At 44.9% G+C, this 26535-nt stretch overlaps 1 protein-coding gene across 1 annotated transcript; it reads right to left on the bottom strand.

The window, feature by feature from the left end:
- Positions 1-490: 490 nt before the first annotated feature.
- On the bottom strand, positions 491-25879 carry LOC139170785 (actin-binding protein WASF3-like). Its single transcript, XM_070758293.1, has 8 exons — positions 25734-25879; positions 21984-22118; positions 20292-20445; positions 19718-19835; positions 16893-17068; positions 15658-15924; positions 4569-4960; positions 491-673 (listed from the first exon to the last, which is right to left on the bottom strand). Exons 1-8 carry the CDS (start codon positions 25864-25866, stop codon positions 516-518), a joined length of 1533 nt encoding a protein of 510 aa, XP_070614394.1. The 5' UTR covers positions 25867-25879; the 3' UTR covers positions 491-515.
- Between the last annotated feature and the right edge of the window lie 656 nt (positions 25880-26535).

The following is a 26535-nucleotide window of genomic DNA, read 5'->3' as shown; positions in this document are numbered from 1 at the left end:
TCCACAAGTCTTAAAATTGCCAAGGTTGGAGACCTCTGTTCTAGAAAAAGGGAATTTGCTTAAATTTATCCCTATAAATTGATGGTTGTCTAAATCCGATAAGCCCAGTGGTTGCAAAGGGCCACCCTCCTTTTATGGTTTGGGGGCAAGGGAAGGTCGCTTCATTTTTCCAGCATGTTGAAAGAAAATCGAGATGTCCTTTTCACCCCTGGGGAAACTCAGGAGAAAGTTGGCCTTCTCCTCACCACGCCCCTCCCCGACCGACATCATGTTTCCAAAGTTAAGGATCCTTAATGCCCAGATGCCCACAAAGAGGCCACCTTAAAACATTGTCAACAACACAACATGGCACGAAAGCAAAGCTCCTGAACTCTGAGCTGCGCAGAGGAGCCGTGGTTTACCGGCCAGGAATGCTGAGTCGCCGACATCTGGTGGCCAAAAGGTGGCAGGAAAAAACCTGGGAGACCTCCGCCCCCCCACCCCACCCGCTCCAAAGGCTGCCCACCGCCCCTCCTTTAATCGGACCACTCGTTCTCATCCAACTCCGAGTCGTCGTCTGATTCGCTGTATTCCACGGCAATCCTTCGCGAGAGGATTGTGGCCACGTCGTTGCCCACTGGCTCTTTCTTGGCTTCCTGTTCCCATTGCTCTTGGACTTTGCGCAGCTGGATTCCTGAAGAGGGGGAAAAGGAAGGGGTTTTATTTCTCCAGGTCAGCCTAAAGAAGTAGACGCCAGGCACCAGCTGATCTAGCAAGCCCTTTGGTGTGGGAGGCTTTGGGCCAGGGGTAGGCAAAGTCAGCTCTTCTATGATATGTGGATTTCAACTCCCAGAATTCCTGAGCTAGCACGATTGGCTCAGGGATTCTGGGAGTTGAAGTCCGCAAGTCATAGAAGAGCCAACCTTGCCTACCCCTGAGCTAGGGTGGTGTTTCCTCAGAGGGAGGGGGAAGTGAATGAGTGTTGTGGCACATGGACTATTATTGTGCATCATGTTACAGCTGTCCTACCTTCTCTCAGCATCCCTGGCTGCTCCATAGAAGGTTGCAAAAGTGGAGATGTAAACCAAACAGATCAATTCAACTGATCAAATATAGCTTGCTTGGTGGGAGCCACGAGCAGACACCTCCCTCCCTCGCTCCAGCAAGAATGCTTCTGTAGAACATCCCAGCCAGCCCACAAGTCATAGAAGAGCCAACTTTGCCTGCCCCTGCTTTGGGCTAATGCAGGACTCTCCAACCTTGTCAACTTTTAGACTTATGTATTCAGCTCCCAGAATTCCCCAGCTAGACATGCTGGAGAGTTGAATTCTACAAGTCTTTAAGGTTGTCAGGGTTGGAGATCCCTGGTCTAAAGCAAGACTTCTCAACGTGGGCCCTAGGACATTGCAAGGGAGCCTGAGGTGGAAACATGTAACGGGGGCCCAGAGCCCATGCCAAGAGGCCCACAGAAAAGCGAAGTGTATTAAATTGCAAGTACCGTTGGGAGTCCTTGGTGCTTGGTTGATTTTTTACAGATGTTTCATTACCTGCAATAGCATGGATGGTGTTGCCTGGTTTGGGTAATGAAACCTGTGCAAGAAACTAGCCAAGCTCGGAGACAACCACCAAGGACCCAAGCACCACCAAGGATCCCTCATTTCAACCCTGAGCTACATATATTCTCCTTTTATAATTGTGGACATAAGAAACAATCACCAGTTGCATGTCCTTATCTGAGAAGAGATCTGGACAAGGGGGCCACAGGAGAAAAGGAAGGCTGGGATTGGATCAAGGGCCAAAAAAAATGGTTGAGAAATACTGATCTGGTGCACTGATCTAGCCCGCTTTTGAAACCCAGCCCTTAAATTTTATGGACAGGAGGCCCTTCCACCGCTTCTCTCAAGGTGTTCATGTCAATTTGTGAAGCCTTCCTGAGCTGCTCTCGAGGTGCTATAAGCCAGTGTTTTTCAACCAGTGTGCCGTGGCACACTCGTGTGCCGCGAGACATGGTCAGGTGTGCCGCAAAGCTCAGAGAGAGAAAGAAAGCAAGAGAGAGAGAAAGAAAGCAAGAGAGAAAGAAAGCAAGAGAGAGAGCAAGAGAGAGAAAGAAAGCAAGAGAGAGAGAAAGAGAGGGAGGGAAGGAGAGAGAGAGAAAGATATAGAGAGAGGTAAGGAGGGAGAGAAAGAGAGCAAAAAAGAGAGGAGGGATGGAGAGAGAGAAAGAAAGAGGAAGGAAGGGGGAGAGAGAGAATTTTTTTGTCCAAACTTTTTTTATCCCCCCCCCCGCCCCGCTCAATGTGCCCCAGGGTTTCGTAAATGTAAAAAATGTGCCGCGGCTCAAAAAAGGTTGAAAATCACTGCTAGAAGCAAGGGGATGGGGAATCGAGCCTCACAGCTGTTATTGAAGAGTTTTGCACTTCAGTCAAAATGAAGCACATCCCAGCCGGCAAATGCCAAGGCCGTCTCCACAGAGATCCACAGTGGCCAGAGGGAGTGACTTCTACAACCCACAAAATTGCTTGGTTAGGGAATCTGGCTGATGACCCACCTTGGAGGGAGGGGAAAACAGGATCAGAGCTGAGACGCAAATTAAGTGAGGTCAGAGTTGGTGTCGACACGACGCTCCTAATAAATATCTGGATTTCTTTTGAACCTCATGTTGAGGTTCATCATTTATTTTGGGCATTGGTCGGAACTCTGACAGTTCACTAACTATACAGGGTGATCACCAGGTTTCTCTTAGCTCGAGTGATGGCACTGAAAATTGGTCCATTTAATATCCGCACCCAAGGACAATGAGGCCTTCAATAAGGCAAGGCAAAGAAGCCCTAGTTCAGGAAGACAGGGAAGCTGATCTCCATCTGCATCCAACCTGCCATGGTCAATTCACTGCAGGAAAATTCACCACAGGACAAGAGTTACACTAATATCCAAGAAAAGATGGAATTAGAATCACTAGAGAAAGGATGCAAAAAGGAGGGACAAAATGAAATGTCAATGACAAAAATTAAAAATGCAGTGGTATTTCTACTTAAGAACATCTCTACTTATGAACTTTTCTAGATAATGTTGTGGTTAGCTCTGGACCAGCTCCTGCCCCAAGGAATGTGGAGGTGGATGTGCGGGAAACATCCACATGCCACAGGCCTGTTTTGCTCCCGAAAGAATCTCCCAATGAAGGGTTCTCTGATGAAGAAAGCGTGAGTAGCAGGGAAGAGGGGAGTTTGGCAGACAGCCCAGGAGGAGATCAATCATCCTTATCATCCCTGGATTCTGAACAAGAACGTATGACAGACCCACGCATGCGTAGAGTGATGCATAGGAGAGAACGACTGAAGGATTATTACAGGAGATAAGTGAGGCCACCTGTGGTTGGGTGGGGCTGCTGGAATTAGTGCTACAGATAAAAAGAGCAGCGTGCTGGTTTAGCCTTGTGGAAGTTTATCTGATTCATAGTTTCATCAAGATCATGACTTTGCTGTTTCCCTGTTCAAGGCTGTGTGTGGCCTTTCTGGACTTTGGAATTGGACTCAATTTCCCAGTTACTGGGTGAGAAATTGGATTGCATTTAACCTGTGCCTTGTATGTACCAGAAAATCCCTTTGACATTTAAAAAGGGAGTTTTTTCTGCTTTTCTGTTGATTAAAAATTTTGGTTTTCCTTCTATCATGTGGTGGGTGTCTTTTTGGACTAATTACCCTACAATTATGGGCGGCTGGGACACGCTGGCAGAACAGATAAGAACCGGGTATTCAAGATTTTTTTGCCTCTTCTCAAGAACCATTTTCCACTTACAAACCCAAGCCTCCAAAACTATAACCGGAGAAGACAGGGAGAAGCCTCCATGGGGTCTCTCTAGGAATTTCCTGGGAGGAAATAGGGCCGGAAAAGGTGGGGAGAAGAATCTGGGGGGCCTCTCCAGGAATCTCCTGGGAGGAAACAGGGCCGAGAAAGGCAGAAAGAAGTCTCCGGGGGGCCTCTCTAGGAATCTTCTGGGAGGAAACAGGGCTGGAAAAGGTGGGAAGAACCCTCCGTGGGGCCTCTCTGGGAATCTCCTGGGAGGAAACAGGGCCGAAAAAGGCAGGAAGAACCCTCCATGGGGCCTCTCTAGGAATCTCCTGGGAGGAAGCAGGGACAAAAAAGGCAGGAAGAACCCTCCGTGGGGCCTCTCTAGGAATCTCCTGGGAAGAAACAGAGCCTCCACCCTCCCTGTGGTTTCCCCAATCGTACACATTATTTGCTTTTACATTGATTCCTATGGGAAAAATTGCTTCTTCTATTCTACTTAAGAACCTGGTCAGAGAACGAATTAAGTTTGTAAGTAGAGGTACCACTGTATTGTTTCAATTATTTTAAATATTGAAATTGAACCGTGGAGTTGGCTGCGGTGCATTGACCGTGGCAAAATGAGGAAGGCCATTTGGCTGCAGTGAGTTGACCCATTCCACCCCCTTGGTTTGGGGGGACCAGGATGACGTTCTCCTGATTTGGCTTCCTTTGCCAAGGAAAATCAGGGTCCCCAAATTTGCATCAGCTTAAACTCTGCAGGCAGGTCCAAATCCTGGGCAACGCAAAAGGCATCGACTTACCCCGGCGGATGGCGGCAAGCAGGTCACTCCTGGCGTCGGTCATTGGAATCAGTGGCACCTGCTGCTTCCGGGAATCGACCATGACGGCAGGTGAGGAGGCTGTGTGTGCAGGGGAGGCCGAGATGGTGGGGGGTCCAGGGGGCGGAGGGGGAGGTGCTGCCGGAGGTCCCATGGGGCCAGCCTGGGGGGGAGAGGCAGAATAGGGGCAGGGCACAGTGGGGGGCGGGGTAGGCACATAGGGGGCATGGCTAACCGAAGGGGCGGCATTTGGCGCCATGGCTGAAGGTGCCGAGATGGGGCTGTCGAAGGCAGTTTGGGCAGAAGGGATGACGGGGGGAGGGGGGGGAGGAGCAGGGGGCACAAAGTAGTCGGCCATTGGCACTGGTTGAGGACTGCAAAGAGAAGGAAAGGGAAGAAGGTCACCAGGAAGGCAGGGCAAGAAACCACGGATGGAAATCTAGCAAAGAGAGAAGCAACTTGGAACTAAGAAGGAACATCTCAACAGTGAGAACAGTCAAATAGTGGAACAGAAGGTGCCTCCAGAACCTAAGAACCTAAGAAGAGCCTTGCTGAATCAGGCCAAAGCCCATCGAGTCCAGCATTCTGTCTCCCACAGTGGCCCCACAATTGTCCATGGGGATCTTGAGCAGAAAGAGAAGGCAAGACCCTCTCTTTCCCTGTACCCCCAACAAATGGGACCCAAGGGAACCCTGCCTGCCTCAACCAACCATGAATCTGCCTAATCCTGCCTTGAAGCTATCTAGGCTGACAGCTGTCACGAGCTCTTCCGGAAGGGAATTCCATCAACCGAGGACCCTCTGGGTGAAGAAATATTTCCCTTTATTTGTCCTCATTTTCTTACCTGTGAGCTTTAGGGAGGGCCCCCTCGTCCTAGGATTGTGTGATAGAGAAAAGAAATTTTCTCTATCCACCTTTTTTATCCCATGCATGATTTTATACCCTTCGATCACTATCTAAAGTCCCTAGTTATATTAAAATCAATCGCACCCATTCGTACAGCAACCATACAATCATTCGTTGGCCAGGGGTTAAAATTAGATTAGATTACATTTATTGGATTTATATGCCGCCCCTCTCCACAGACTCGGGGCGGCTCACAGCAATGGTAAAAAAACAGTACATAGTAACAAATCTAATATTTAAAAATCTAAATTACAGTTTTAGATTAAAAAGTCTAAAAAAGAAACCCCAATACGTATATAAAAAACAATACACAATAAAATCATACACAAAAACTACATGGGCAAGGGGGAGATGTTTCAATTCCCCCATGCCTGACAGCAGAGGTGGGTTTTAAGGAGTTTACAAAAGGCTAGGAGGGTGGGGGCAATCCTAAACTCTGGGGGGAGCTGGTTCCAGAGGGTCGGAGCCACCACAGAGAAGGCTCTTCCCCTGGGTCCCACCCGATGACATTGTTTAGTCAATGGGACCCGGAGAGGGACAACTCTGTGGGACCTAACCGGTCACTGGGATTCATGCGGCAGAAGGCGGTCTCGCAGATATCCTGGTCCGATGCCATTAAGATCTAATTGGCCCAAGCCTGGCAACATAAATGAGTCTTAAGACTCTTCTGGATGGTGAGGAGGGCGGGGGCAGTGCGAATCTCTGTGGGGACCTGATTCCAGAGGCTGGGGCACCCACAGAGAAGGCTCTTCCCCTAGGCCTCACCAAACGATATTGTCTAGTTGACAGGACCTGGAGGAGGCCTACTCTGTGGGACCCGACCGGTCACTGGGACTCATGCGGCAAAAGGCGGTCCCGCAGGTAATCTGGCCTGATGCCATGTAGGGCTTTATAGGTCTACCAATTTAGAAAGAAGCTTCTTTAAGGCAAGATGGTTCAAGCTTTCTAAATCCACTGCGTGCCCTTCAAAGCTTTTTATTTCCTGCAACTGATGCATTTTTAGTCCACATAATCAATGAATGCAGATCTGTTCTAATATTTTCTCCTTTTGTCTCCAGGCAAGGAAAATAAAGGTCAGGGCTGTTTCTATGTTCATGGGATCCCAGGACTATTGCCTATCTTAAAATACACTGCTGTCTTTTGCTGCCCACAAGATCATTTGATTCAATTTGTTACATTTATAAGCCACCCAACTCCTTGTGGACTCTGGGTCGCGTACAATAAGAAATGACCTTAGACAATGTTCCAACTAACAAAGGCAATAAATATACCATGCCACTAACCGATAGAAATAAACCTTACTTCAAATATGACATATATATATATGTGTGTATGTATATGAAGGTCTCGTCATCTTCAGGCTGGTGCTTCTGTCCTTGTTCTAGGGTGAACACATGGACAGAAGCACCAGCCTGAAGATGACGAGTGGGACCTTGCTGAAACATCATCAGAAATCTCTGAATCCTACACGGGAAGAAACCCGAATATGCCAAGATCTTCATACCTGTACCCGTGAAAATCTACAAAAACAAATGCTGAATTTGAAAATTAAGGGAGACTAGGATAGATCTATTTCGGCCTTATTCTGGCCTCATCAGCTAGCCATACCCTCACTGGGACTTGGACTTGCAACCTTGGCCTTGTAAGGCAGAGAATTAATCTCTAGACTACAGTATCCAATCCCTTCAGCTCTGTACCAGGGAAGGGTTACAGGATTTTTTTGTGTCAAATATATATGAAGGTCTTCGCATATTCAGGTTTCTTCCTGTATAAGTTTCAGAGATTTCTGGTGACATTTTGACAACGTGCTACTCGTCATCTTCAGGCTGGTGTTTCCGTCCTTGTGCTAGGCCGAACACAGTGAGACCTGAGCTGCCTTCCCTCTATAAATACTGGTGGGTTTGTGTGGAGTGCTGGCTCAGGAGCTGCAAGCTGTGTTGAAACTTCCTGGTGAGTCAGTGACACATACAGAATATAGTTTTTTGGCTATGAATAAATTAACTGCCTTGGAAATGGCCCTGCGTTGGGCCGAGAGGCAAAAAAGGAGCTGTGATGTTCCTTCAATATACCAGAGTAATTCGGCACACAAAACATATAACTCTTCCCTGGTGCAGAGCTGAAGGGATTGGATACTGTAGCCTAGAGGTTAATTCTCTGTCTTACAAGGCCAAGGTTGCAAGTTCAAGTCAAAGTGAGGATATGGCTAGCTGATGAGGCCAAAATATAGCCGAAATAGATCTATCCTAGTCTCCCTTAATTTTCAAATTCAGCAAAAACGTGACATATATATATGTCTTCGTGACGTCAAAGCTCTGCCCATGGAATTCCCTCTTGGGATTCCCCACCTCCGTTTGAGCCTCCGGACTGGCCGACAGCTCTGCGGCTTTTCTGAAAAGGTGACAGCCGGGCGGCGGCACTTCTCGGCGGCCTCCCGAACCTGAATGCCAAACCCGAACTTTTGCTGAACTTCCAGGTTCGGCATTCGGGGGAATGCCAAGAAGCCCCCTGGCTGTTTCAAAAGGTGACAGCTGGGCGGTGGCACTTCTCGGTGCCTCCCGAACCCGAACTTTTTGGGTTTGAACGCCGAGAAGTGCCTGGCTGTTTCAAAAGGTGACAGCTGGGCGGCGGCGCCCAGCGGAGCGCCGCTTTAGGGTTTTTTTTTCCTTGCACGCCTTAATCCATTTTACATTGTTTCCTATGGGAAACATTGTTTCGTCTTACAAACTTTTCGCCTTATGAACCTCCTCCTGGAACCAATTAAGTTCGTAAGACGAGGTATCACTGTACATATGTATATGTATATTATTTGAAATGAATGTATCTTACTGCATAATAACTATGTATTTACAAATTAAGAATGCACTAATTGCCAAAAGTACTTAGGAACAGTTTGCTAAAATACGCGAGTCAACAGAAACAGTTGACTAATAGCATTCTTTTCTTTTTCCTTCCCTTTTCCTTCTTTATCTCTCTTTTTCCTTTTTTCTTTTTCCTCTCTTCTTTTTTCTTTCCCTTTTCCCTTTTTCTTTCTTTTCTTCTCGCTCTTTTCTTTCTTTTTCCCTTCATCATGTATAAATACAGTTTAGGCTTATGTGACAAAACAACCATGTAACTAAATAAGAACAAACCATAGTAAATATACTTCATATAAAATATATAAAGAAGAAAGAACGGTAAACTGCTGAAATGTAAGCCTAAAAACCTCAACCAATGTCAAACATGTTTTTCAGTTATGTTTATTTTAATTGGTTAATAAAGTTTATTTTAAAAACAAAAAACAAAAAAAGGAAGTGTTTATCCTGCAAGAAGCCATTTCTCTGAATATCATTTGCAATTAAAATCTGTGCCCTGCATTATACCATCTCTTAGCTACCTTTAAATAAGAGGAGGACTATACTGCTTGAAAGGCTTCCAAGACAAGACCAGACAGTCATTTGTCCAGCATGGTATAAAATCTCCTGCCTGGACCAGGAGGTTGGACTACAAGTCTTCCAAGGTCCCTTCCAGCCCTGGGATTCTATGAAATATTTTCTGAAATCCACCAGGCATTTTTGTCCATAACAGAGGTAACCAATCCTTGGGCTGCAGCATACTACCGGGTCTATTAGGCATTGGGTCATGTGAGTAGCTAGCTGGAGCGCATGTGCACATGTTTGCAGTTATCTTTGTGTGAGAGGCGGGGCAGCGCATATGCATGAAAATACCCACTGACCCACTGCATGTTGAGCTATGCACACGCGGTCATTCGTGTGTGACCCAATTCTGAATAGGCCATGACCCGAAAGTGGGCCATCGCCCAGGGATTGGAGAACCCCTGGTCTATAGCAGTGATGGCAAACCTATGGCATGGAGGGCACATGTTCTGGTTTCAGGCTAAGGCAATTAATAGTTGAAACAAAGGATTGCTAAATGCATATATTTGTAAAACACAATAACAACTTTATTCTCTTTCGTCTTCTTCCCCTCAATCATCCTTGCACGCAGCCCCTTCTTTTCTCATCTCTAGTTTTAGCATTAAAGTAAAGTAACATGAAAGTCATATAAAAACATTCCACAAGTCATTCTAAAATTTATGGGCTAATCAGTGTTAATCCAGAGTCATAAAAGCAGGCAATAAATTTACACAATGTATAGCTTGCTTGGAGCTGGTTAGAGAAACCCCCATTTTGAAACGACAAGATTGACGACTCTGCTTTCTCTTCCGCTCACAACCGGACGTGAGGAAATTAATTAACCAGTTCCTCCCCTTCTAATATTTTTCCCTAATACTTGTTCTCTTCTCCTCTGCAAGCGTCTGAAGTAAGGGTTAACCCACCTGACATCTTCTTTGCTAGAACTGGAGTGCATCTGCACGTCACCTGCCTCCTCCCTTTCTGTCTATAAATCAGGCCCTCCGACCAATTGATAATCGCTTTCCCCTTCGGAATCCAAAAAATCTGCAGGCTGAACAGGAGTATACACAACACCTCAGATCCAGGGAAGCCTTTGGAGCCTGGGGAGGGTGAAACACGAGCCTACTGGGCCCACCAGAAGTTGGGAAACAGGCCACTTCCTGGCTCCAGAGGGCCTCCGGGGGATGAGGGAAGCTGTTTTCGCCCTCCCCAGGCATTGAATGATGGGTGTGGGCACTCACCCATGCGCGATAGTGTGCATGCATGCTCTTTCGGCACCCGAGGAAACAAGATTCGCCATCAATGGTCTATAGCAGTGTTTCCCAACCTTGGCAACTTGAAGATATTTGGACTTCAACTCCCAGAATTCTCCAGCCAGCGAATGCTGGCTGGGGAATTCTGGGAGTTGAAGTCCAGATATCTTCAAGTTGCCAAGGTTGGGAAACACTGGTCTACAGTGTCGATTGAGGCTGCTGTCCGTGGTCCTGAAGTCCAATTTTGTTTTTCTTCCGATATTTAGCACGGACTTGCTGTTTCATTTAGAACACAGAATAATACAGTTGGAGGGACCTCAGAAGTCATCTAGTCAAATACCCTCACTTGAGTAGGAGGCCCAACACCATTTCAGACAAATGGCTGTCCTGTCTCTTTTTGAAAGCCTCCAGTGATGGCGCACCCACAACTTTTTTTTATTAATTAATCAATTTAAAAATTAATATTAATAATTAAAAATATTAATTAATTAAGCTAACTGCTAGCTGTGGTTCAGTGGATCAAATCTCACCACGGGCTCAAGGTTGACTCAGCCTTCTATCCTTCTGAGGTGGGTCAAATGAGGACCCAGATTGTTGGAGGCAAGAGGTGTAATCTGTAAACTGCTTAGAGGAGGCTGTCAACCACTGTGAAGTGGTATATAAGTCTAAGTGGTAGTGCTATTGCTCAACAAGTTCACATGGAGAACCTCCTATAAGACAGAAAGGTGATGTACATAAAGACTTCAGGGCCAAGTGGTGTATTACAGTGAAAGGCTGAGGGTTACCGCTATATAGACATCTGTTGAAGTGGACATCAGCACAATGCAAATGATTAAACCTTTTTTCCTTGGGTGCCAAAAGAGCATGAGTGCACACTATCACATATGTGCGAATGCCCACAGCCATAATTCAATGCCTGGGGAGGGTGAAAACAGCTTCCTCTGTCCTCCAGAGGCCCTCTGGAGGCTGGAAATTGCTTGTTTCCCAACTTCTGGTGGCGCAGTAGGCTCATGTTTCGTCCTCCCCAGGCTCCAAAGGCTTCCCTGGAGCCAGGGAAGAGTAAAAATGTCCTCCCCCATCCCTCTGGAGACTCCCTGGAAGCCAAAAACGCCCTCCCAGAGTCTCTGTGTGAGCCAAAAATCAGCTGGCCGGCACACCCATACATGTTGGATCTGAGCTAGGGCAACGGCTCACATGCCACCTGTGCCACCCATGCCATAGGTTCACCATCACTGTCCTACAGCCTTGTAATTGTGTCTTGTTTAGCAAGGAAAGAAACCTTCCATGTTTATGTTCTCCTTCCCTTTGGGCCCGTGGACAAATTCAGTGGTAAAAAGAGGAGTTTTAATCAGGAAGAAACCAATAATTGAAATTCTGCTGGGTAAGGAAAATGGAATAATGAAGGGGCAATTAGAGGGTCTATTTATCAATGCTGACATGACTACACTGAAAGTGAAGCAATTGGAAGAGGAAGGACCAGAGAGAAGAAGGCTGCCAATTGTAGAATAATATCACATTACATTATTTGAAGAATAGGAAACACTTTTTAATTCCATCAAAAGGAATGCAGAAATGCGACGCCTCACCAACACTTACTAAACAATCTAATATAGAAGCTAGCTCCATGAGAAATTTGTAGATTGGCTTTATTAAAATGTGAATCATTTCCTCAGCCAACCTAAACAGATAAGTTACATTTTCATAAAAGCTATTGTGCTCAAATGTCTTCAATCAATCTGCCAATGATGCACTGTTTACCAAACTTTGCAAGCAGTTCATTTAAAAACAACAGCCCTTAAGTTGTAAAAAATTCACCATATGGGAGAAAATGGGCATAGAAACATGTAAAACTGATGAAACATTAGCAGAAAACCGCACCATGCTATGGAAATACTTTTTTTAAAAAAGTCCTCTTCCAAGAAAATTGATAACATGCATCATGTTCCAAAAAAGTGAGAGGGATCTTGGAGTCCTAGTGGACAACCATTGAAATATGAGCCAGCCGTATGCAGCAGCTGCCAAAAAAGCCAACACACTTCTAGGCTGCATTAAGAGAGGGATAGAATCAAGATCATGTGAAGTGTTAATTCCAAGGCCACACTTGGAATCCTGCATTCAGTTTTGGTCTCCATGATGCAAAAAGGATGTTGAGACTCTAGAAAAAAGGCAGAGAAGAGCAACAAAGATGATCAAGGGCTAAAACATACGAAGAACGGTTGCAGGAACCGGGCATGGCTAGTTTAATGAGAAGAAGGACCAGGGGAGACATGATAGCAGTGTTCCAATATCTCAGGGGTTGGCACAAAGAAGAGGGAGTCAACTTATTCTCCAAAACAAGAAGCAATGGGTGGAAACTAAAGAAGGAGAGAAGCAACTTAGAACTAAGGAGAAATTTCCTGACAGTCAGAATAGTTGATCAGTGGAACAGAAGTTGCCTCCAGAAATTGTGAATGTTCCAACACTGGAAGTTTTAAAGAAGATGTTGGATAACCATCTGTCTGAAGTAGTGTAGGGTTTCCTGCTTAAGCAGGGGGTTGGACTAGAAGACCTCCAAGGTCCCTTCCAACTCTGTTGTTGTTGTTGTTATTATTATTACTATTACTGTATAAAAATCCCTAACAGTTTTTCATGCTGGAGATAAATTGACATGGAAACTGAAGGGTGATTTTATAATAAGAACGATGAGAAATAATGAAATGCTGCCGTTTTGCTTTGCCTTGGAACACAGAACGGCTGGTTTAAAGGTTCCCCATAGCAACCACTTCTCAGCCTTTGCAGTGGGAAACGTTCTTGCAAATTCCCCCTGAGCCAAAATGTGCTGCTGCTTTTCCTAAGACGAGGCATTAATCGTGAGAGATAAATGGGTCCCTGTCTGTAGGCAGAGGAAGCCGGTAGAGAAAAATCCGCTCCCATGCAGAAGCTCCTTTGTGGATTGCAAACAGTCCTTGACTTACAACAGTTCACGTAGTGACCATTCAAAGCTACAACGGCACTGGAACCAGTGATATGACCATTTCTCACACTTAAAACCATTGCACACATTTCACACTTACGACTTTGATAAGAACCTAAGAAGAGCCCTGCTGAATCGGGCCAAAGCCCATCAAGTCCAGCATTCTGTGTCCCACAGTGGCCCCCCAATTGTCCATGGGGATCTTGAGCAGAAAGAGAAGGCAAGACCATACCTTTCCCTAGTCCCCCCCACATAGAGGCGGTACTTGGACATCCATTTCAATAACCATATGGATACACTTGGCATCCATGAAGCTATCTAGGCTGGCATCTGTCTATTCAGGAAGTGAATTTCATAAACCAACGACTCTCCGGGGTGAAGAAATATTTCCCTTGATTTGTCCCCACTTTTTTTACCTGTAAGCTTTAGGGTGTGCCCCTTCATCCTCATATTGGCATCGGACCAGAATACCTCCGGGACCGCCTTCTGCCGCACAAATCCCAGTGACTGATTAGGTCCCACAGAGTTGGCCTTCTCCGGGTCCCATCAACAAAACAATGTCGTCTGGCAGGACCAAGGGAAAGAGCCTTCTCTGTGGTGGCCCCGGCCCTCTGGAATCAACTTCCCCCGGAGATTTGAACTGCCCCCACCCTCCTTGTCTTTCACAAACTCCTGAAAACACATCTATGTCGCCAGACATGGGGAAATTGACATACCCCCTAGCTGTTATGATTTATGTATGATTTGTCTGGATTGTATGATTGTTTTTATAAGGGGCTTTAAAAATTGTTTTTTAATATTGTAGATGTATTGCTTGTTGTGAGCCACTTGGAGTCCTCGGAGAGGGGCATCATACAAATCTAATTTTTTTTAAAAAAGCTAGCTTTCTTTTTTTATTCTGCTGGGTCTTTACACCTATATTTATCTTATCTATTTAGTGTAATTTTCTATTCTCTGTCTTACGTTTTTTTATTTCTTAATTTTTCTAGAGACTTAATTTCATTTTATTTTTTATAGATTTAATTTTATTTTGATTCTATTCTTTTAATTTTTAATTTTTTATATAAAGCAATTAGTAATTAGGTTGGTAATTGGATTAATTAGGCAATATTTGGTGATATTATTGGGTTTGTTTTTTCCCCTTTGACTATGCTACTGTAAGAATTTTTCAAATGTTTTTTTAAGGGTATTATATTAATAGGCATCAACTATTTGTAAAGGGTATTGATTATATATGAAAACAGATATGGAAGCGATTAGGAGAGATTTGAAACATTTCAGCCTATTCAATGTGAGATACTAGAATTCGGAACAGCTTAAATGAGGTCTAAGCTAATAGTATATATCTATAGCTTTAAAAAATTGGGCAGCTATTTTTATTCAGATGACAAAAGTGAAGGTGGTAGCCTTGTATTCCATAACTTTCTGAAATTGATTTATTGTAAAACAATTTGATGTTGTTGTTATAATTTTTATTGTACTGTGATTGGAGAGAGAAAAATAAAAAAAATTCTTTGCCAAATCTAATACATAAATAGATAGATAGGTAGGTAGGTAGGTGTTGTGATTCCGTCTGAGGCCCCTCAGGGAACGGCTGATCCTCTGCCGGCTTCCTGCTCAGAGGGGGAGGATGAGGAACAGGAGGTTCAGGCAGATGGGGAGGAGGAATCTCAGGCTGAGGGAGAGGGAGGACAGCCAGAGTCCCCTGAGGGGGAGCTCTCCCCAGCAAGCAGCCTGGATTCCTTAGATGAAAATGCACAAGCAATCATCGATCTCCGGCAGAGAAGAGCAACACAACGAAGGGGACAATTAGCCAGGTACTTTCAGCACTAAAGAGGCAACAGCTGGGTTTGGGTGTGGTGCTCTCCGGAAAGGCTGAAAAGGCAGACCCACCCTTCCTGGCTTGTGGAGTATTATCTTTGGGAGTCCTGGGACCTGGCTGTGATCTTTGGCGTCTTGGAATTCTGGTTTGTGACTTTGAATACTGAAACCTTGGGGGGGAAAGGTGTGGGTCTTATTCTCTACAGTGGTGGGTGTGCCAGCAAGAAGTCTGCTGTATTGTCTGGCCGTCAGGACTCTGCTGTGAAGTCTTATAGCCTGCCTGTTGGGAAGAACAGGTTTTTCTCTGTGTTTATTTTTCAAACTATAAAGTGCCTTTGTTTGTACCAGCGTGTCTGGCTGTTTTTTCCAGTTGGTGTTGAAGTCTGGGGGCACCCAGACAGAACAGTAGGTAGGTAGGTAAGTAAGTAAGTAAGTAAGTAAGTAAGTAAGTAAGTAAGTAAGTAAGTAAGTAAGTAAGTAAGTAAGTAAGTAAATAAATAAATAAATAAATAAATATTGTGTGAGAGAGAAAAGAATTTTTCTCTATCTACCTTTCTATCCCATGCATGATTTTATACACTTTGATCAAGTCACCTCTTGATAAATAAACAAAGAAGGAAAGAAATTTCCTAGTAGAAATCACTCTATTCTGTTTACCAGGAAAAGCCTGACAAAGGGCCCAACTCTTCCTGCTCAAGGGGAAGGACAGGGTGAAGGGACGGAAGGAGGAGGGCCAGGGTCCGTACCCTTGGTAGTCCTTGATGATCTGAGGCCGGGGTCCGTTCAGCATGGTCTCGGGGGTCTGGGGCACGTGAGGCTGCTGTACACGGCTGAGGCTGTTCTGCCGGCTTCCCACGGCCGAGGGCCGGAAGATCTGATCCTGGACCTGAGTGGCCACCAGCACAACCTCTTTGCTCTCGGCAGCCAGGTGGGGGGCTGGAGCCATCATCTGCTGGCCGGGGTGGTTAGGGCTGGCCGGGTAGGAATGGTCAGCCACATCAGAGGCGTATGATCTGTGGCAGACAGAAACAGCGAGAGGTTGTACACCTGGAGGACAGGGATGCGGTGGGGGTGGGGGACAAGCAGAGGGTCCAGTGGATGGGAGGGGTCTGATGGCCTCTATCACCTCTTGGAACCAAGGGCCTGGGGCGCCAGAAGCCGTACTGTTGACATGGGCAAGCACGGAGACGGAGGAGGAGGAGGAGGAGGCGGTGGCAGTGGCAGTGGTAATGGTGGGGAAGGAGAAGGAGATGAATGTAGAAATGGAGGAGGAGAAGGAAGGTAAAGCTCAAGGAAGAGGAAGAGATGAAGGAGAAGGAGGGGGAGGGGAGGAAATGAAGGTAGAAATGGAGAAGGAAGAGGAGGGTGAAGAGGAAGTGGAGAAGGTAGAAGGAGGAATAGAGTGTGGAGGGAGATGGAAATAGAGGGAAGGATTAGAGGGGAAGGGAAGGGAAGGGAATGATGGGAAGGAAAGGAAAGGAAAAGGAAAGAAAGGAAAGGAAAGGGAAGGGAAGGGAAGGAAGAGGAAAGGGAAGAAAGGAAAGGAAAGAAAGGAAAGGAAAGGAAAGGGAAGGAAGAGGGAAGGGAAGGGAAGGGAAGGAAAAGGAAGGAAAGGAAAGGAAGAGGAAAAGAAGGGAAGGGAAGGGACAAATGGGAAGCATGCAGCAAAGGTGATGCAAGCACAATTCCACATGTTTTCCAAATGGTGCCATTAACTGCTCAGCTCAGCCCCACATCAATCCAGCCAGCCCCTTGTCCCAATTCAACGGTCCCCCAGCCACCAATATTGGGGTTCATGCTCAGGAAGAACAGTGCGCGTGTCCCTGCCCTGCCCCCATCCAGGCAGCCTGCTCCCTCCCACCACCACCCCAAAGCCTCCCCGCAGCCCTTGCAAGCCGAGCCGGAGCCGCCAAGCCAAGCCCACCCAAGCAGCCCAAGCCACGGAGGAGGCCAAGCGAGGTGGGTCATTCGCAAAACCTGCCTATTATCTGGGGACAGTGATCCTTCCGATGAAGCCATGTGATATGGGGATGGGGAGAACCTGTTATCCGGGCGGAATTCTTTATCATAAGCCATCATGTTCCACTCCAGCCGTCGGTTGCGTGCCTTCCGAACTTTCTTCACCTCCCGGGTGGAATCCTCAACCAGCCGCTGCTCCTGGAGGGGGAAGAAGAAGCAGCCATCAGCCTCCCCCGCCTCAGAGACGGGCAAAGTCCCCTCCACCCCAGTTGCAAAACCGTATCCTACATCCGGCCTTGGCGAAGGGACCGGACAGAAAATACAGGAGGATCTCGAAAGACCTGAACACTTGCCGCTCTCTCACAAAATGAAATTCAAGGGTGAAAAAAGTCAGGTTCTACATTTAGGCAAGAGAAACAAAACGCACAGGTACAGTATATGTGATACCTTGCTCAACAGTTTTAACTATGAGAGGGATCTTGGAGTCCTAATGGACAACCATTTAAATATGAGCCAGCCGTGTGCAGCAGCTGCCAAAAAAGCCAACAGAGAGATAGAATCAAGATCATGCGTGGTGTTAATGCAACTTTATAAGGCCTTGGTAAGGCCACACTTGGAATCCTGCATTCAGTTTTGGTCACCACGATGTGGAGACTCTAGAAAAAGTGCAGAGAAGGGCAACAAAGAGGATTAGGGGACTGGAGGCTGAAATATGAAGAACGGCTGCAGGAACTGGGCATTTCTAGTTTGATGAAAAGAAGGACCAGGGGAGACACGATAGCAGTCTTCCAATATCTCAGGGGTTGCCACAAAGAAGAGGGAGTCAACCCATTCTCCAAAGCACCTGAGGATAGAACAAGAAGCAATGGATGGAAACTAAACAAGGAGAGAAGCAACTTAGAATTAAGGAGAAATTTCCTGACAGTTAGAAGAATTAATCCATGGAACAGAAGTTGCCTCCAGAAGTTGTGAATGTTCCAACACTGGAAGTTTTTAAGCAGATGTTGGATAACCATCTGTCTGAAGTAGTGTAGGGTTTCCTGCCTAAGCAGGGGGTTGGACTAGAAGACCTCCAAGGTCCCTTCCAACTCTGTTGTTGTTGTTGTTGTTATCATCATCATCATCATCATCCCTGCTGAGATTCCTACACTGGACAAATGGCTGCAAAAGATCATGACAGCAGAGACTGCTAAATTGTCTGCTCTGATTAAAGAAAAGAAGACAATTCATTTTGCTTTTACTTGTAAACCACTTCTGGGCTTTTGTGCTTGAGGTTGGGAAAACTGAAACTTTTAATTTTGGGTTTTGCTGATTAGACAGATTTCTCATTATAGAAATAACTAGCATATAGAATAGAATAGAATTTTATTGCCCAAGTGTGATTGGACACACAAGGAATTTGTCTTGGTGCATATGCTCTCAGCATACATAAAAGAAAATATGCATTTGTCAAGAATCATGTGGTACGACACTTAATGATTGTCATAGGGGTCAAATAAGCAATGAAGAAGCAATGGTGTATTGTCATATAAAACTAAGACATTGAGGTCCCATGTTATTTTCTTACTCTACTGAACTAAAAGGCATTGCAGGTCAAAAACGTAATCTTTTTTCTTTCACCCTTTCCCCTCTATGTTTTCCTTTCTTCCTTCTCCTTCCCTATTTTCCTACCATTCTTGTTTCTCTTCGTATTTTGTATATTTTGTTAAACTAATTAAAATTTGCAGCACATCCCTGCTGAATTACCTGTAGTGCTGGAATCTACAACGAATGGGAATGGGAAAGCAAATTTGAAAGGACACACCTATTTTCTAAAATCATAAAGCTTAGAGGTCTTCTAGTCCAATCCCCTGCCAAAACTGGCGTCCTTACACCATCCTAGACAAATGGATGCCCAATCTCTTTTGAAAGCCTCTGGTGATGGAGCACCCACAACTTTGGGAGACAAACTGTTCCATTGATTAATTGTTCTCCCTATTGGGAATTTTCTCCTTAGTTCCTCATGAATATCTTACTGTCTTCAGTTATTTCTGGCAAGTGCTCCATGGAGATTCTGAGTCATCCAGCTCATAGTTGTCCCAAAGGTGATTTTTTTCAAAAAAAGAGCACCTTTGGGTCAACCAAATTTTTGGGGTTAGGGGTTTTTTTGAAGACTTTTCACTTCTCATCCAAGAAGCTTCTCCAGTTCTCACTGGGTGATGTGGATTGGAGGGGTTTATACTCCTTGCAGAAAGCTGGTCCTTTGCATCCTTTTAGGGGGGTCGCTGAGGCCACCTGGAGGTTTATCTGTATCCTCAGAGCCACCTGAGTAATGCAAATGGGTGCAGAGCCTTCTTGGAATGGTTGAAAGGTTGAACTGTTGTAGATTGGAAGTAGATGATGCCCTATCCAGGCAGGGGCTGTTGCTCCTGCCACACCTGTGCTGCATGCTCAGCTCTGTTTCTCCGGCATGCGCGCATGTCCAAATGAGATTTTGCTTTTGCGTAGGCGCATGAAAAAATTTTTTGCAAGAAGACGCTCGCATGGATGAGATTTTTGATTTTTTTTTTTTGCTTCCTCGCATGCGCAGAAGCAAAAAACCACCCAAATCTCACATGCATGCGCATCCCCTCGTGCGGGGCCCTTGCATGTCCGTGCGAGATATCACTACCTGCCCAGGTGCAGTAGCAGAATTGCGTGGATTCTGCTAGCACCCAGAGCCACAAGGGCGAGCACACATCATCACCTTTCCCCCTTAGCAGCCCACCTCTGGAGCAACTCAATTAACCACCTGATCCCGATTGTAGATGTAAGCCAAGGTCCACCTGGACTGGACCAGGGATTCCAGGGTTCTGCAGCTGTTTTTACCTTCTGCCTGCGTTTCTCTTTCCGCTTGTCTTCTGTCGCTTGCAGCATCTTCTCTTTCCACAAGTTAAAGAAATACGACGGGTCCGTGTAGAATTTTAAGCCATCTTTCTTATCGTCCCTGTAGTAGCAAGCAGGAGGGAAGGAAGGCAAGGGAGAGAGCCAAGGAAAGAAGGAAGGAGCATTGCTTATTATGGGCAGAGGTGCAGCCCCCACTCCTATGGCTTCGACCCTTGCCCCAAGAAGCTCAGTGAAGTGACCGGCTCAGGCAAGGAACCTCAGGGAGAGGTTTTAATTTCAGAACAACAGGAGAATTTTTGAAAGAGAAAGAAGGTAAAAAGGAATTTGCTTCTGCAAAAGAACATTTTAATCATCATCATATATACTCATGAGAAACTTCAGTATTTCAAGATCTTGATGTTGAGCAATCCAGCAGCTCAGAATAAAGAGAAAATAAAGAAATGACAGGAAAGGAGGAAGTGGAGGAAGAAAAACAATTTAAAAAAAGAACGCCTGGACTTCATCTCCCAGAATTCCCCAGCCAGCCTGTCCTAAAATGGGCCCTCCTGCACGCTACCTGTACGGAGTGAGGATATTCAAGGGCGGGGGCTTATCGCAACGCTGGTACATCTCCATCACAGGGTTGGGGATCGAGTTGCGCGACACCACCTGCTGGTTCTGGATGGTGGAGCTCTTGAAAGCTTTCCGCATGTTGATATCCTGCAGGGAGACTGGAAGACACAAGTCAGGATATGTGCGCTTTAGGATATGCTCACGATCCTATCTCATACCCAAAACACACAGGCACACAAATATCTGGTCCCCTGCAAATAGCAACAGCACTTAGACTTATATGCCGCTTCATGGTGCTTTTCCACCCCTCTCTAAGTGGTTGAAAGAATCAGACTTTTGCCCCCAATACTCTGGGTCCTCCTTTGACCCACCTCGGAAGGATGGAAGGTTGAGTCAACCTTGAGACAGACAGGATCGAACTGTTGGCAGAGGGCAGAGTCAGCCTGCAATGTTGCAGTCTAACCATTGGGAAGGAAGGAAGGAAGGAAGGAAGGAAGGAAGGAAGGAAGGAAGGAAGGAAGGAAGGGCAATAGCATTTAGACATATACGGCTTCATATTGCTTTTCTAGCCCTCTCTACACGGTTTACAGAGTCAGCCTCTTGCATACATTAACAAATTTTATTACTAACTGGTTTTTAGTCAGCAGATGATAGGAAAGAGAAAGACTGACATAAGTAAAAAAATCTATTGTTATATTGTGGTGCTATGCAAAAAAAAAGGCAGGGAAAAAATAATTCTACAGCATTAAGACTAAAAGTTGGAGTGAGGAGGGGGGGGTCTTCTCGGATCTACTATCAAGACTAGGTGGATTTTGCACCCAATCTCAGTCAATGCAGCCACACTGTGACTTACAAAGTCCTCTTTGCCAGAAGATAATGAGGAGGCATTGAAGGGGATGTGGGAGGGGATGAAATACGACTCCCCCAGAGAGAAAAAGAGAAAAAGGCTCGGCTGAGCAGCAAAAATCTACTCAATCTGACCATCATCATTGTGTTTTTTCAAAAGGCAACTGGACTTTGTTTTCCCTTGAAGACATTACACTTCTCATCCAAGAGGCTTCTTCACTTCTGACTGAATGTGGAGAATGGAAGGGTTTATATTCCTTGGAGGCATCAGCTCATTCCATCTTCCACCATTCAGTCAGAACAGAAGAAGCAAAATCCAGTTGTGTTAGCACTCTATCCATAATGGTTGGGTTGGCCATATATTGGCTGCAGTTGTAGCACACTGCCACAAGAGGGAGCAAGTGTTCATAACTTATTTCCCTGAGTCACCCTCTCTGTTTCTCTTAACTACTCACTGTTAGGTCAGCTCTGCAATCTCTCTGTATTGTAGTAATGTATTATAAGTAAAATGTGTTTAGGCTTGATATCTTTGTTGATTAAAACAAAGACAACTGGTAAGAAAAACTATGTACTTAGTAATGTTTGGATTATTATTCTGACTATTATGTGTATGACTGTTTATATGAACATGTTATTTCTTAAAGTAAACTTTAATTCAAGTAAGTATATCTGTGTGTGGCTGAGTAGTTATTCACAACTAATTTCAGTCTAAATATTTCTGTGTGTGCACAGCTTGGGTAAACAAGGATTACTCTGCTCATACATTAACAAGTTGCCTTTGGAAAAAAACACCTTTGGGACAACCATGACCTGGGTGACTGAGAATGTTCCTAAATCTGACCGTCAGTACCTTCTTCCACGGTGGAGTCCAGCTGAGTGACCTTGATCACCAAAAGATCCACCCGTTCCTGCAAGGAGTTCATCCGCAAATAAAAGCTATTGGCTTCATTGAAGAGTTCTCCAAAGATGTCTTCAGCGTGTCTGCCTGAGAGGAGGAGTTAAAAGAGAAGCCCACTTGAGGTCTGCGGAGGTAGAGATGGCCTTCAAAAGAACGTTTGGGGAAACTGGAAGGAGACGCCCTCATAAACAGCCACCGGCTGAGAGGTTCCAGATTAGTGTTTCTAAACCTGGGTGACTTTAAGAGGGGTGGATGTCAACTTATTCATTCATTCATTCATTCATTCATTCATTCATTCATTCATTCATTCATTTTTTTATGCCGCCCTTCTCCTTAGACTCAGGGCAGCTTACAACATGTTAGCAATAGCACTTTTTAACAGAGCCAGCATATTGCCTCCACAATCCAGGTCCTCATTTGACCCACCTCAGAAGGACGGAAGCCTGAGTCAACCTTGAGCCGGTGTTGAGATTTGAACCGCTGACCTACAGATCTAGCAGTAAGCTTTAGTGGCCTGCAGTACTGCACTCTACCTGCTGCGCCACCTCGACTCCAAAGAGCAAGCCAGGCTGGCTGGGGAATTGTGGGAGTTGAAGTCCACCAGTGAAGGGCCGCTCATCTTCAAAAGCTACTGGGGCGCCGTCCGAGGCCGTTGCGGGCACACACATGTCCGGCGTCTGTGCGCATGCCCATCGGTGTGGGATTTTGCTTCTGTGCATTTTGAGCAAGTGAAACCTCATGCCAGGACGTCCACACGACCAAGATTTGGGCAATTTTTGCCAATAGTTTTCCTTCCGTACATACCCAGAAGCAAAATATTGCCAAAAATTGTTGAAATCTTGCTTCCGTGGGCATCGTCACATGAGATTTTGTTAGCTGCGCATGCGCAGAAGCCAAATCTCACACAGGGGCATGCTTCCCCTGCTGGGATGTGTTGAGGATTGCTCAGATTCCGAAGGGAGAGTGATTTTCAATTGGCAGATTGGCCTGATTTACAGATAGAAAGGAATGTTAGTGAAGAAGAGGAGGAGGCAAGGGATGTAGAGATTCATTCAGCAGTGTTTCCCAACCTTGGCAACTTGAAGATATCTGGACTTCAACTCCCAGAATTCCCCAGCCAGCGAATGCTGGCTGGGGAATTTTGGGAGTTGAAGTCCAGATATCTTCAAGTTGCCAAGGTTGGGAAACACTGGCATTCAGGATCGAGTTAGGAGTTCTTGAGGTGGGTTAACCCCTACTTCAGATGTACTCAGAGGAAGTTAGAACAAGTTATAGGGAAGAGGTATTAGAAGGTGAGGAACTAGTTAATCAGTTAAGTCACATCCGGGTATGAACGGAAGAAGAAGCTGATTCCGTTCAATCTTGTCGTCCAAAGAAGGAGGCGTCCTCGACATGCTCCGGAAAGTAAGCAAACCGTCGTGTGATTTACAACCTGCTTTTATGGCTCCTGGCTAGCGCTGATTAGCCCATAAATTCTAGAATGACTTGTGGAATGTTTTGATGTTATTTTTGAGATAATTAGCTTAACTACTGAAGAGAGAAATGAGAAAGAAAAACTGCGTAGGAGCCGATGTATAAATGGAAGAAGACAGAGAAATACAGAAGATGTTGTATTTTTTTACAAATATATGCCTTTAGCAATCGTTTATTCCAATTATTATCTGAATTAGCCTGAAACCAGAACAGGACGAGCACCTGACTTCATCAGCTGCTGCCCATCACATCTTAAAGTCACCCAGGTTGAGAAACACGGTTCCAGCTGGTATCCATAACTAAGACAGTTCCTAGTCTGGACTAATGCGCGCTCTATCAGATATAGGTAGTCTTCGACTTAGGACCACATTTGAACCCAAAATTTCTATCGCTAAGCAAGACAGTTGTCATTGAGTTTTGCCCCATTCCACGACCTTTCTTCTTACAGTTGTTAAGTGAATCGCTGTATTTCTTGAGTTAATAACCAGGTTGTTAAGTGAATCTGGCTTCCTCGCTGACTTTACTCATCAGAAGGTTGCAAAAGAGGATCAGGTCATCACTTCCATGAGCCATCTTCTGCCGCATGAATCCCAGCGACCAATTAGATCCCACAGAGTTGGCCTTCTCCAGGTCCTGTCAACTAAAGAATGTCGGTTGGTGGGCCCCAGGTTGAGAGCCTTCTCTGTGGTGGCCCCGCCCTTTGGAATCAACTCCCCCCAGAGATTAGAACCGCCCCCACCCTCCTTGCCTTTTGTAAATTGCTAAAGACCCACCTATGTCACCAGGCATGGGGGAATTAAGATACTCCCAGGCATATATAGTTTATGCATGGAGTGATTGTGTTGCATGGTTTTAATGTTGGGGTTTTAAATGTTTTTTAATATTAGATTTGTTATACTGTGTTATTTTGTTGTGAGTCACTCCGAGTCCATGGAGAGGGGCGGCATACAAATCTAATAAATAAATAAATAAATAAATAAATAAATAAATAAATAAATAAATAAATAAATAAATAAATAAATAAATAAATAAATAAATAAATAAATAAATAAATAAATAAATAAATAAATAAATAAATAAATAAATAAATAAATAAATAAATAAATAAATAAATAAATAAATAAATAAATATAAATAAATAAATAATAATAGAGGGCCTGATGGCCTTGTGGTTAAGATAATAATAATAATAATAATAATAATAATAATAATAATAATAATAATAATAATAATAATTATTATTATTATTATTATTATTATTATTATTATTATTATTATTATTATTATTAATATCTTAACCACAAGACCACCAGGCCCTCTTTAGGTGGGCTAAGATCCCAGAAAACACCCCCAGCATGATTCCCTTCTGGATATCAATGTTTCAGAGGCACAAACGACCAGCGACCAGTTAGGTCCCACAGAGTGGGTCTTCTCCGGGTCCCGTCAACCAAACAATGTCTCTTGGCGGGACCCAGGGGAAGAGCCTTCTCTGTGGCGGCCCCGGCCCTCTGGAACCAATTCCCCCCAGAGATTAGAATTGCCCCCACCCTCCTTGCCTTTCCTAAGCTGCTTAAAACCCACCTCTGCCGCCAGGCATGGGGGAACTGAGATACCCTTTCCCCCTAGGCCTTTAAAATTTTATGCATGGTATGTCTGTATGTATGATTGGTTTTTATATAATGGGTTTTTAACTGTTTTTAGTATTGGATTATTGTTATATACTGTTTTATTACTGTTGTTAGCCGCCCCAAGTCTGCGGAGAGGAGCGGCATACAAATCCAATTAATAATAATAATAATAATAATAATAATAATAATAATAATAATAATAATAACAAAGGAGCCCCTTTTAAAACTCTGCTGTGGAAACCACCACATGATCGCCTGCCTTCAATACCAGCTGACCTTCAAATGCTACTGTTGGCTTTGCAGATAATTAATCAATACAGGCAGGCAAGATAAATTCAGCAGAGGAAAAGCCTCCATCCCTAATTAATGGGAGCAATTCCACTTTGGTCCTGGTTTTTGAACTCTTGGATGGGCCTAGTGGGACAACTTCCTGTTCTCAGGAAAGCTTGAAATAAAATAAAATACTAAATTAAAGTAAAACAAAGTAAAATGAAATAATTAAGATTTGTGGAACGGAAACAGACTTGGAGACTCTCAAGCCCAGCTCCCTCTGTTTTGGCTAACAGGCATGAAGGAGGCCGTGTGAAACCTGCCCACTTACTGAGGCTTCCCAGCTGTTTAATGATGGCAGCCAAAGTGCTGTTGGTCACACACTCTAATTCACTGGTCACCCCATCGGGAAGGGCCCCCCGGCACAGATGGCGGGGCTCAATGTTACGCTTCACCAACGGCATCTTGGCGAGGGGTCAGTGGTCCAAAGCCTGCGAGAGAGAGAAGAGAGAAGGTTTGGTTTTCTTTCCAAATGTTATTTCCAAGGTGCCTTTGTTAAGAACAGAACTGAACACTGAGAGCATCTGCACCAAAGGCAAATTCCTTGTGTGTCCAATCTCACTTGGCCAATAAAGAATTATATTCTATGACACACTTTTTTCCACCCTAAAAGAGGCTGAAAATTTGGGTGCGTCTTACACTCTGAATGTAGCTTTTACTACCCTGTTTTCCCGAAAATAAGTCACCCCCAAAAGTAAGACATAGGAGAGGTTTCATAGAATTGCCTAATATAAGGCATCCCCCGAAGACGTAGGAGATGTTTCATTTCTCAGTATTCCTGAACAGAATATATATAACACTGCTGTCCATAAATTGCATCCCAAAACGCTGCATCAGTCAGATTTAAAACACATCCAACACGCATCCAACATGCGGCTGCATGTTTGGATGCATTTTTGCTGCAGCAGGATACAGGATACAATTCATTGAAGAAGAAGAAGAAGAAGAAGAAGAAGAATAATAATAATAATAACAACAACAACAACAACAACAACAACAACAATAATAATAATAATACACCAGACATTCTGATTGTGGAGAAAAAGAAAGTATGGATAATTGACATCGCAATC

The sequence above is a fragment of the Erythrolamprus reginae genome, chromosome 8, assembly GCF_031021105.1.
Source record: "Erythrolamprus reginae isolate rEryReg1 chromosome 8, rEryReg1.hap1, whole genome shotgun sequence".
In the NCBI taxonomy this organism is placed as follows: domain Eukaryota; kingdom Metazoa; phylum Chordata; class Lepidosauria; order Squamata; family Dipsadidae; genus Erythrolamprus; species Erythrolamprus reginae.
The sequence above is the reverse complement of the archived record's forward strand: the minus strand, read 5'-3'. Positions and strand labels throughout refer to the sequence as shown.

Coding starts and splice junctions, on each gene's coding strand:
- LOC139170785 (XM_070758293.1), bottom strand. CDS start 25,866: ATGCCGTTGGTGAAGCGTAACATTGAGCCCCGCCATCTGTGCCGGGGG. Junction 17,069..19,717: donor AAGAGAAACGCAGGCAGAAG/GTAAAAACAGCT, acceptor TTCCCCCTCCAG/GAGCAGCGGCTGGTTGAGGA. Junction 15,925..16,892: donor TCACTGTCCCCAGATAATAG/GCAGGTTTTGCG, acceptor TGTCTGCCACAG/ATCATACGCCTCTGATGTGG.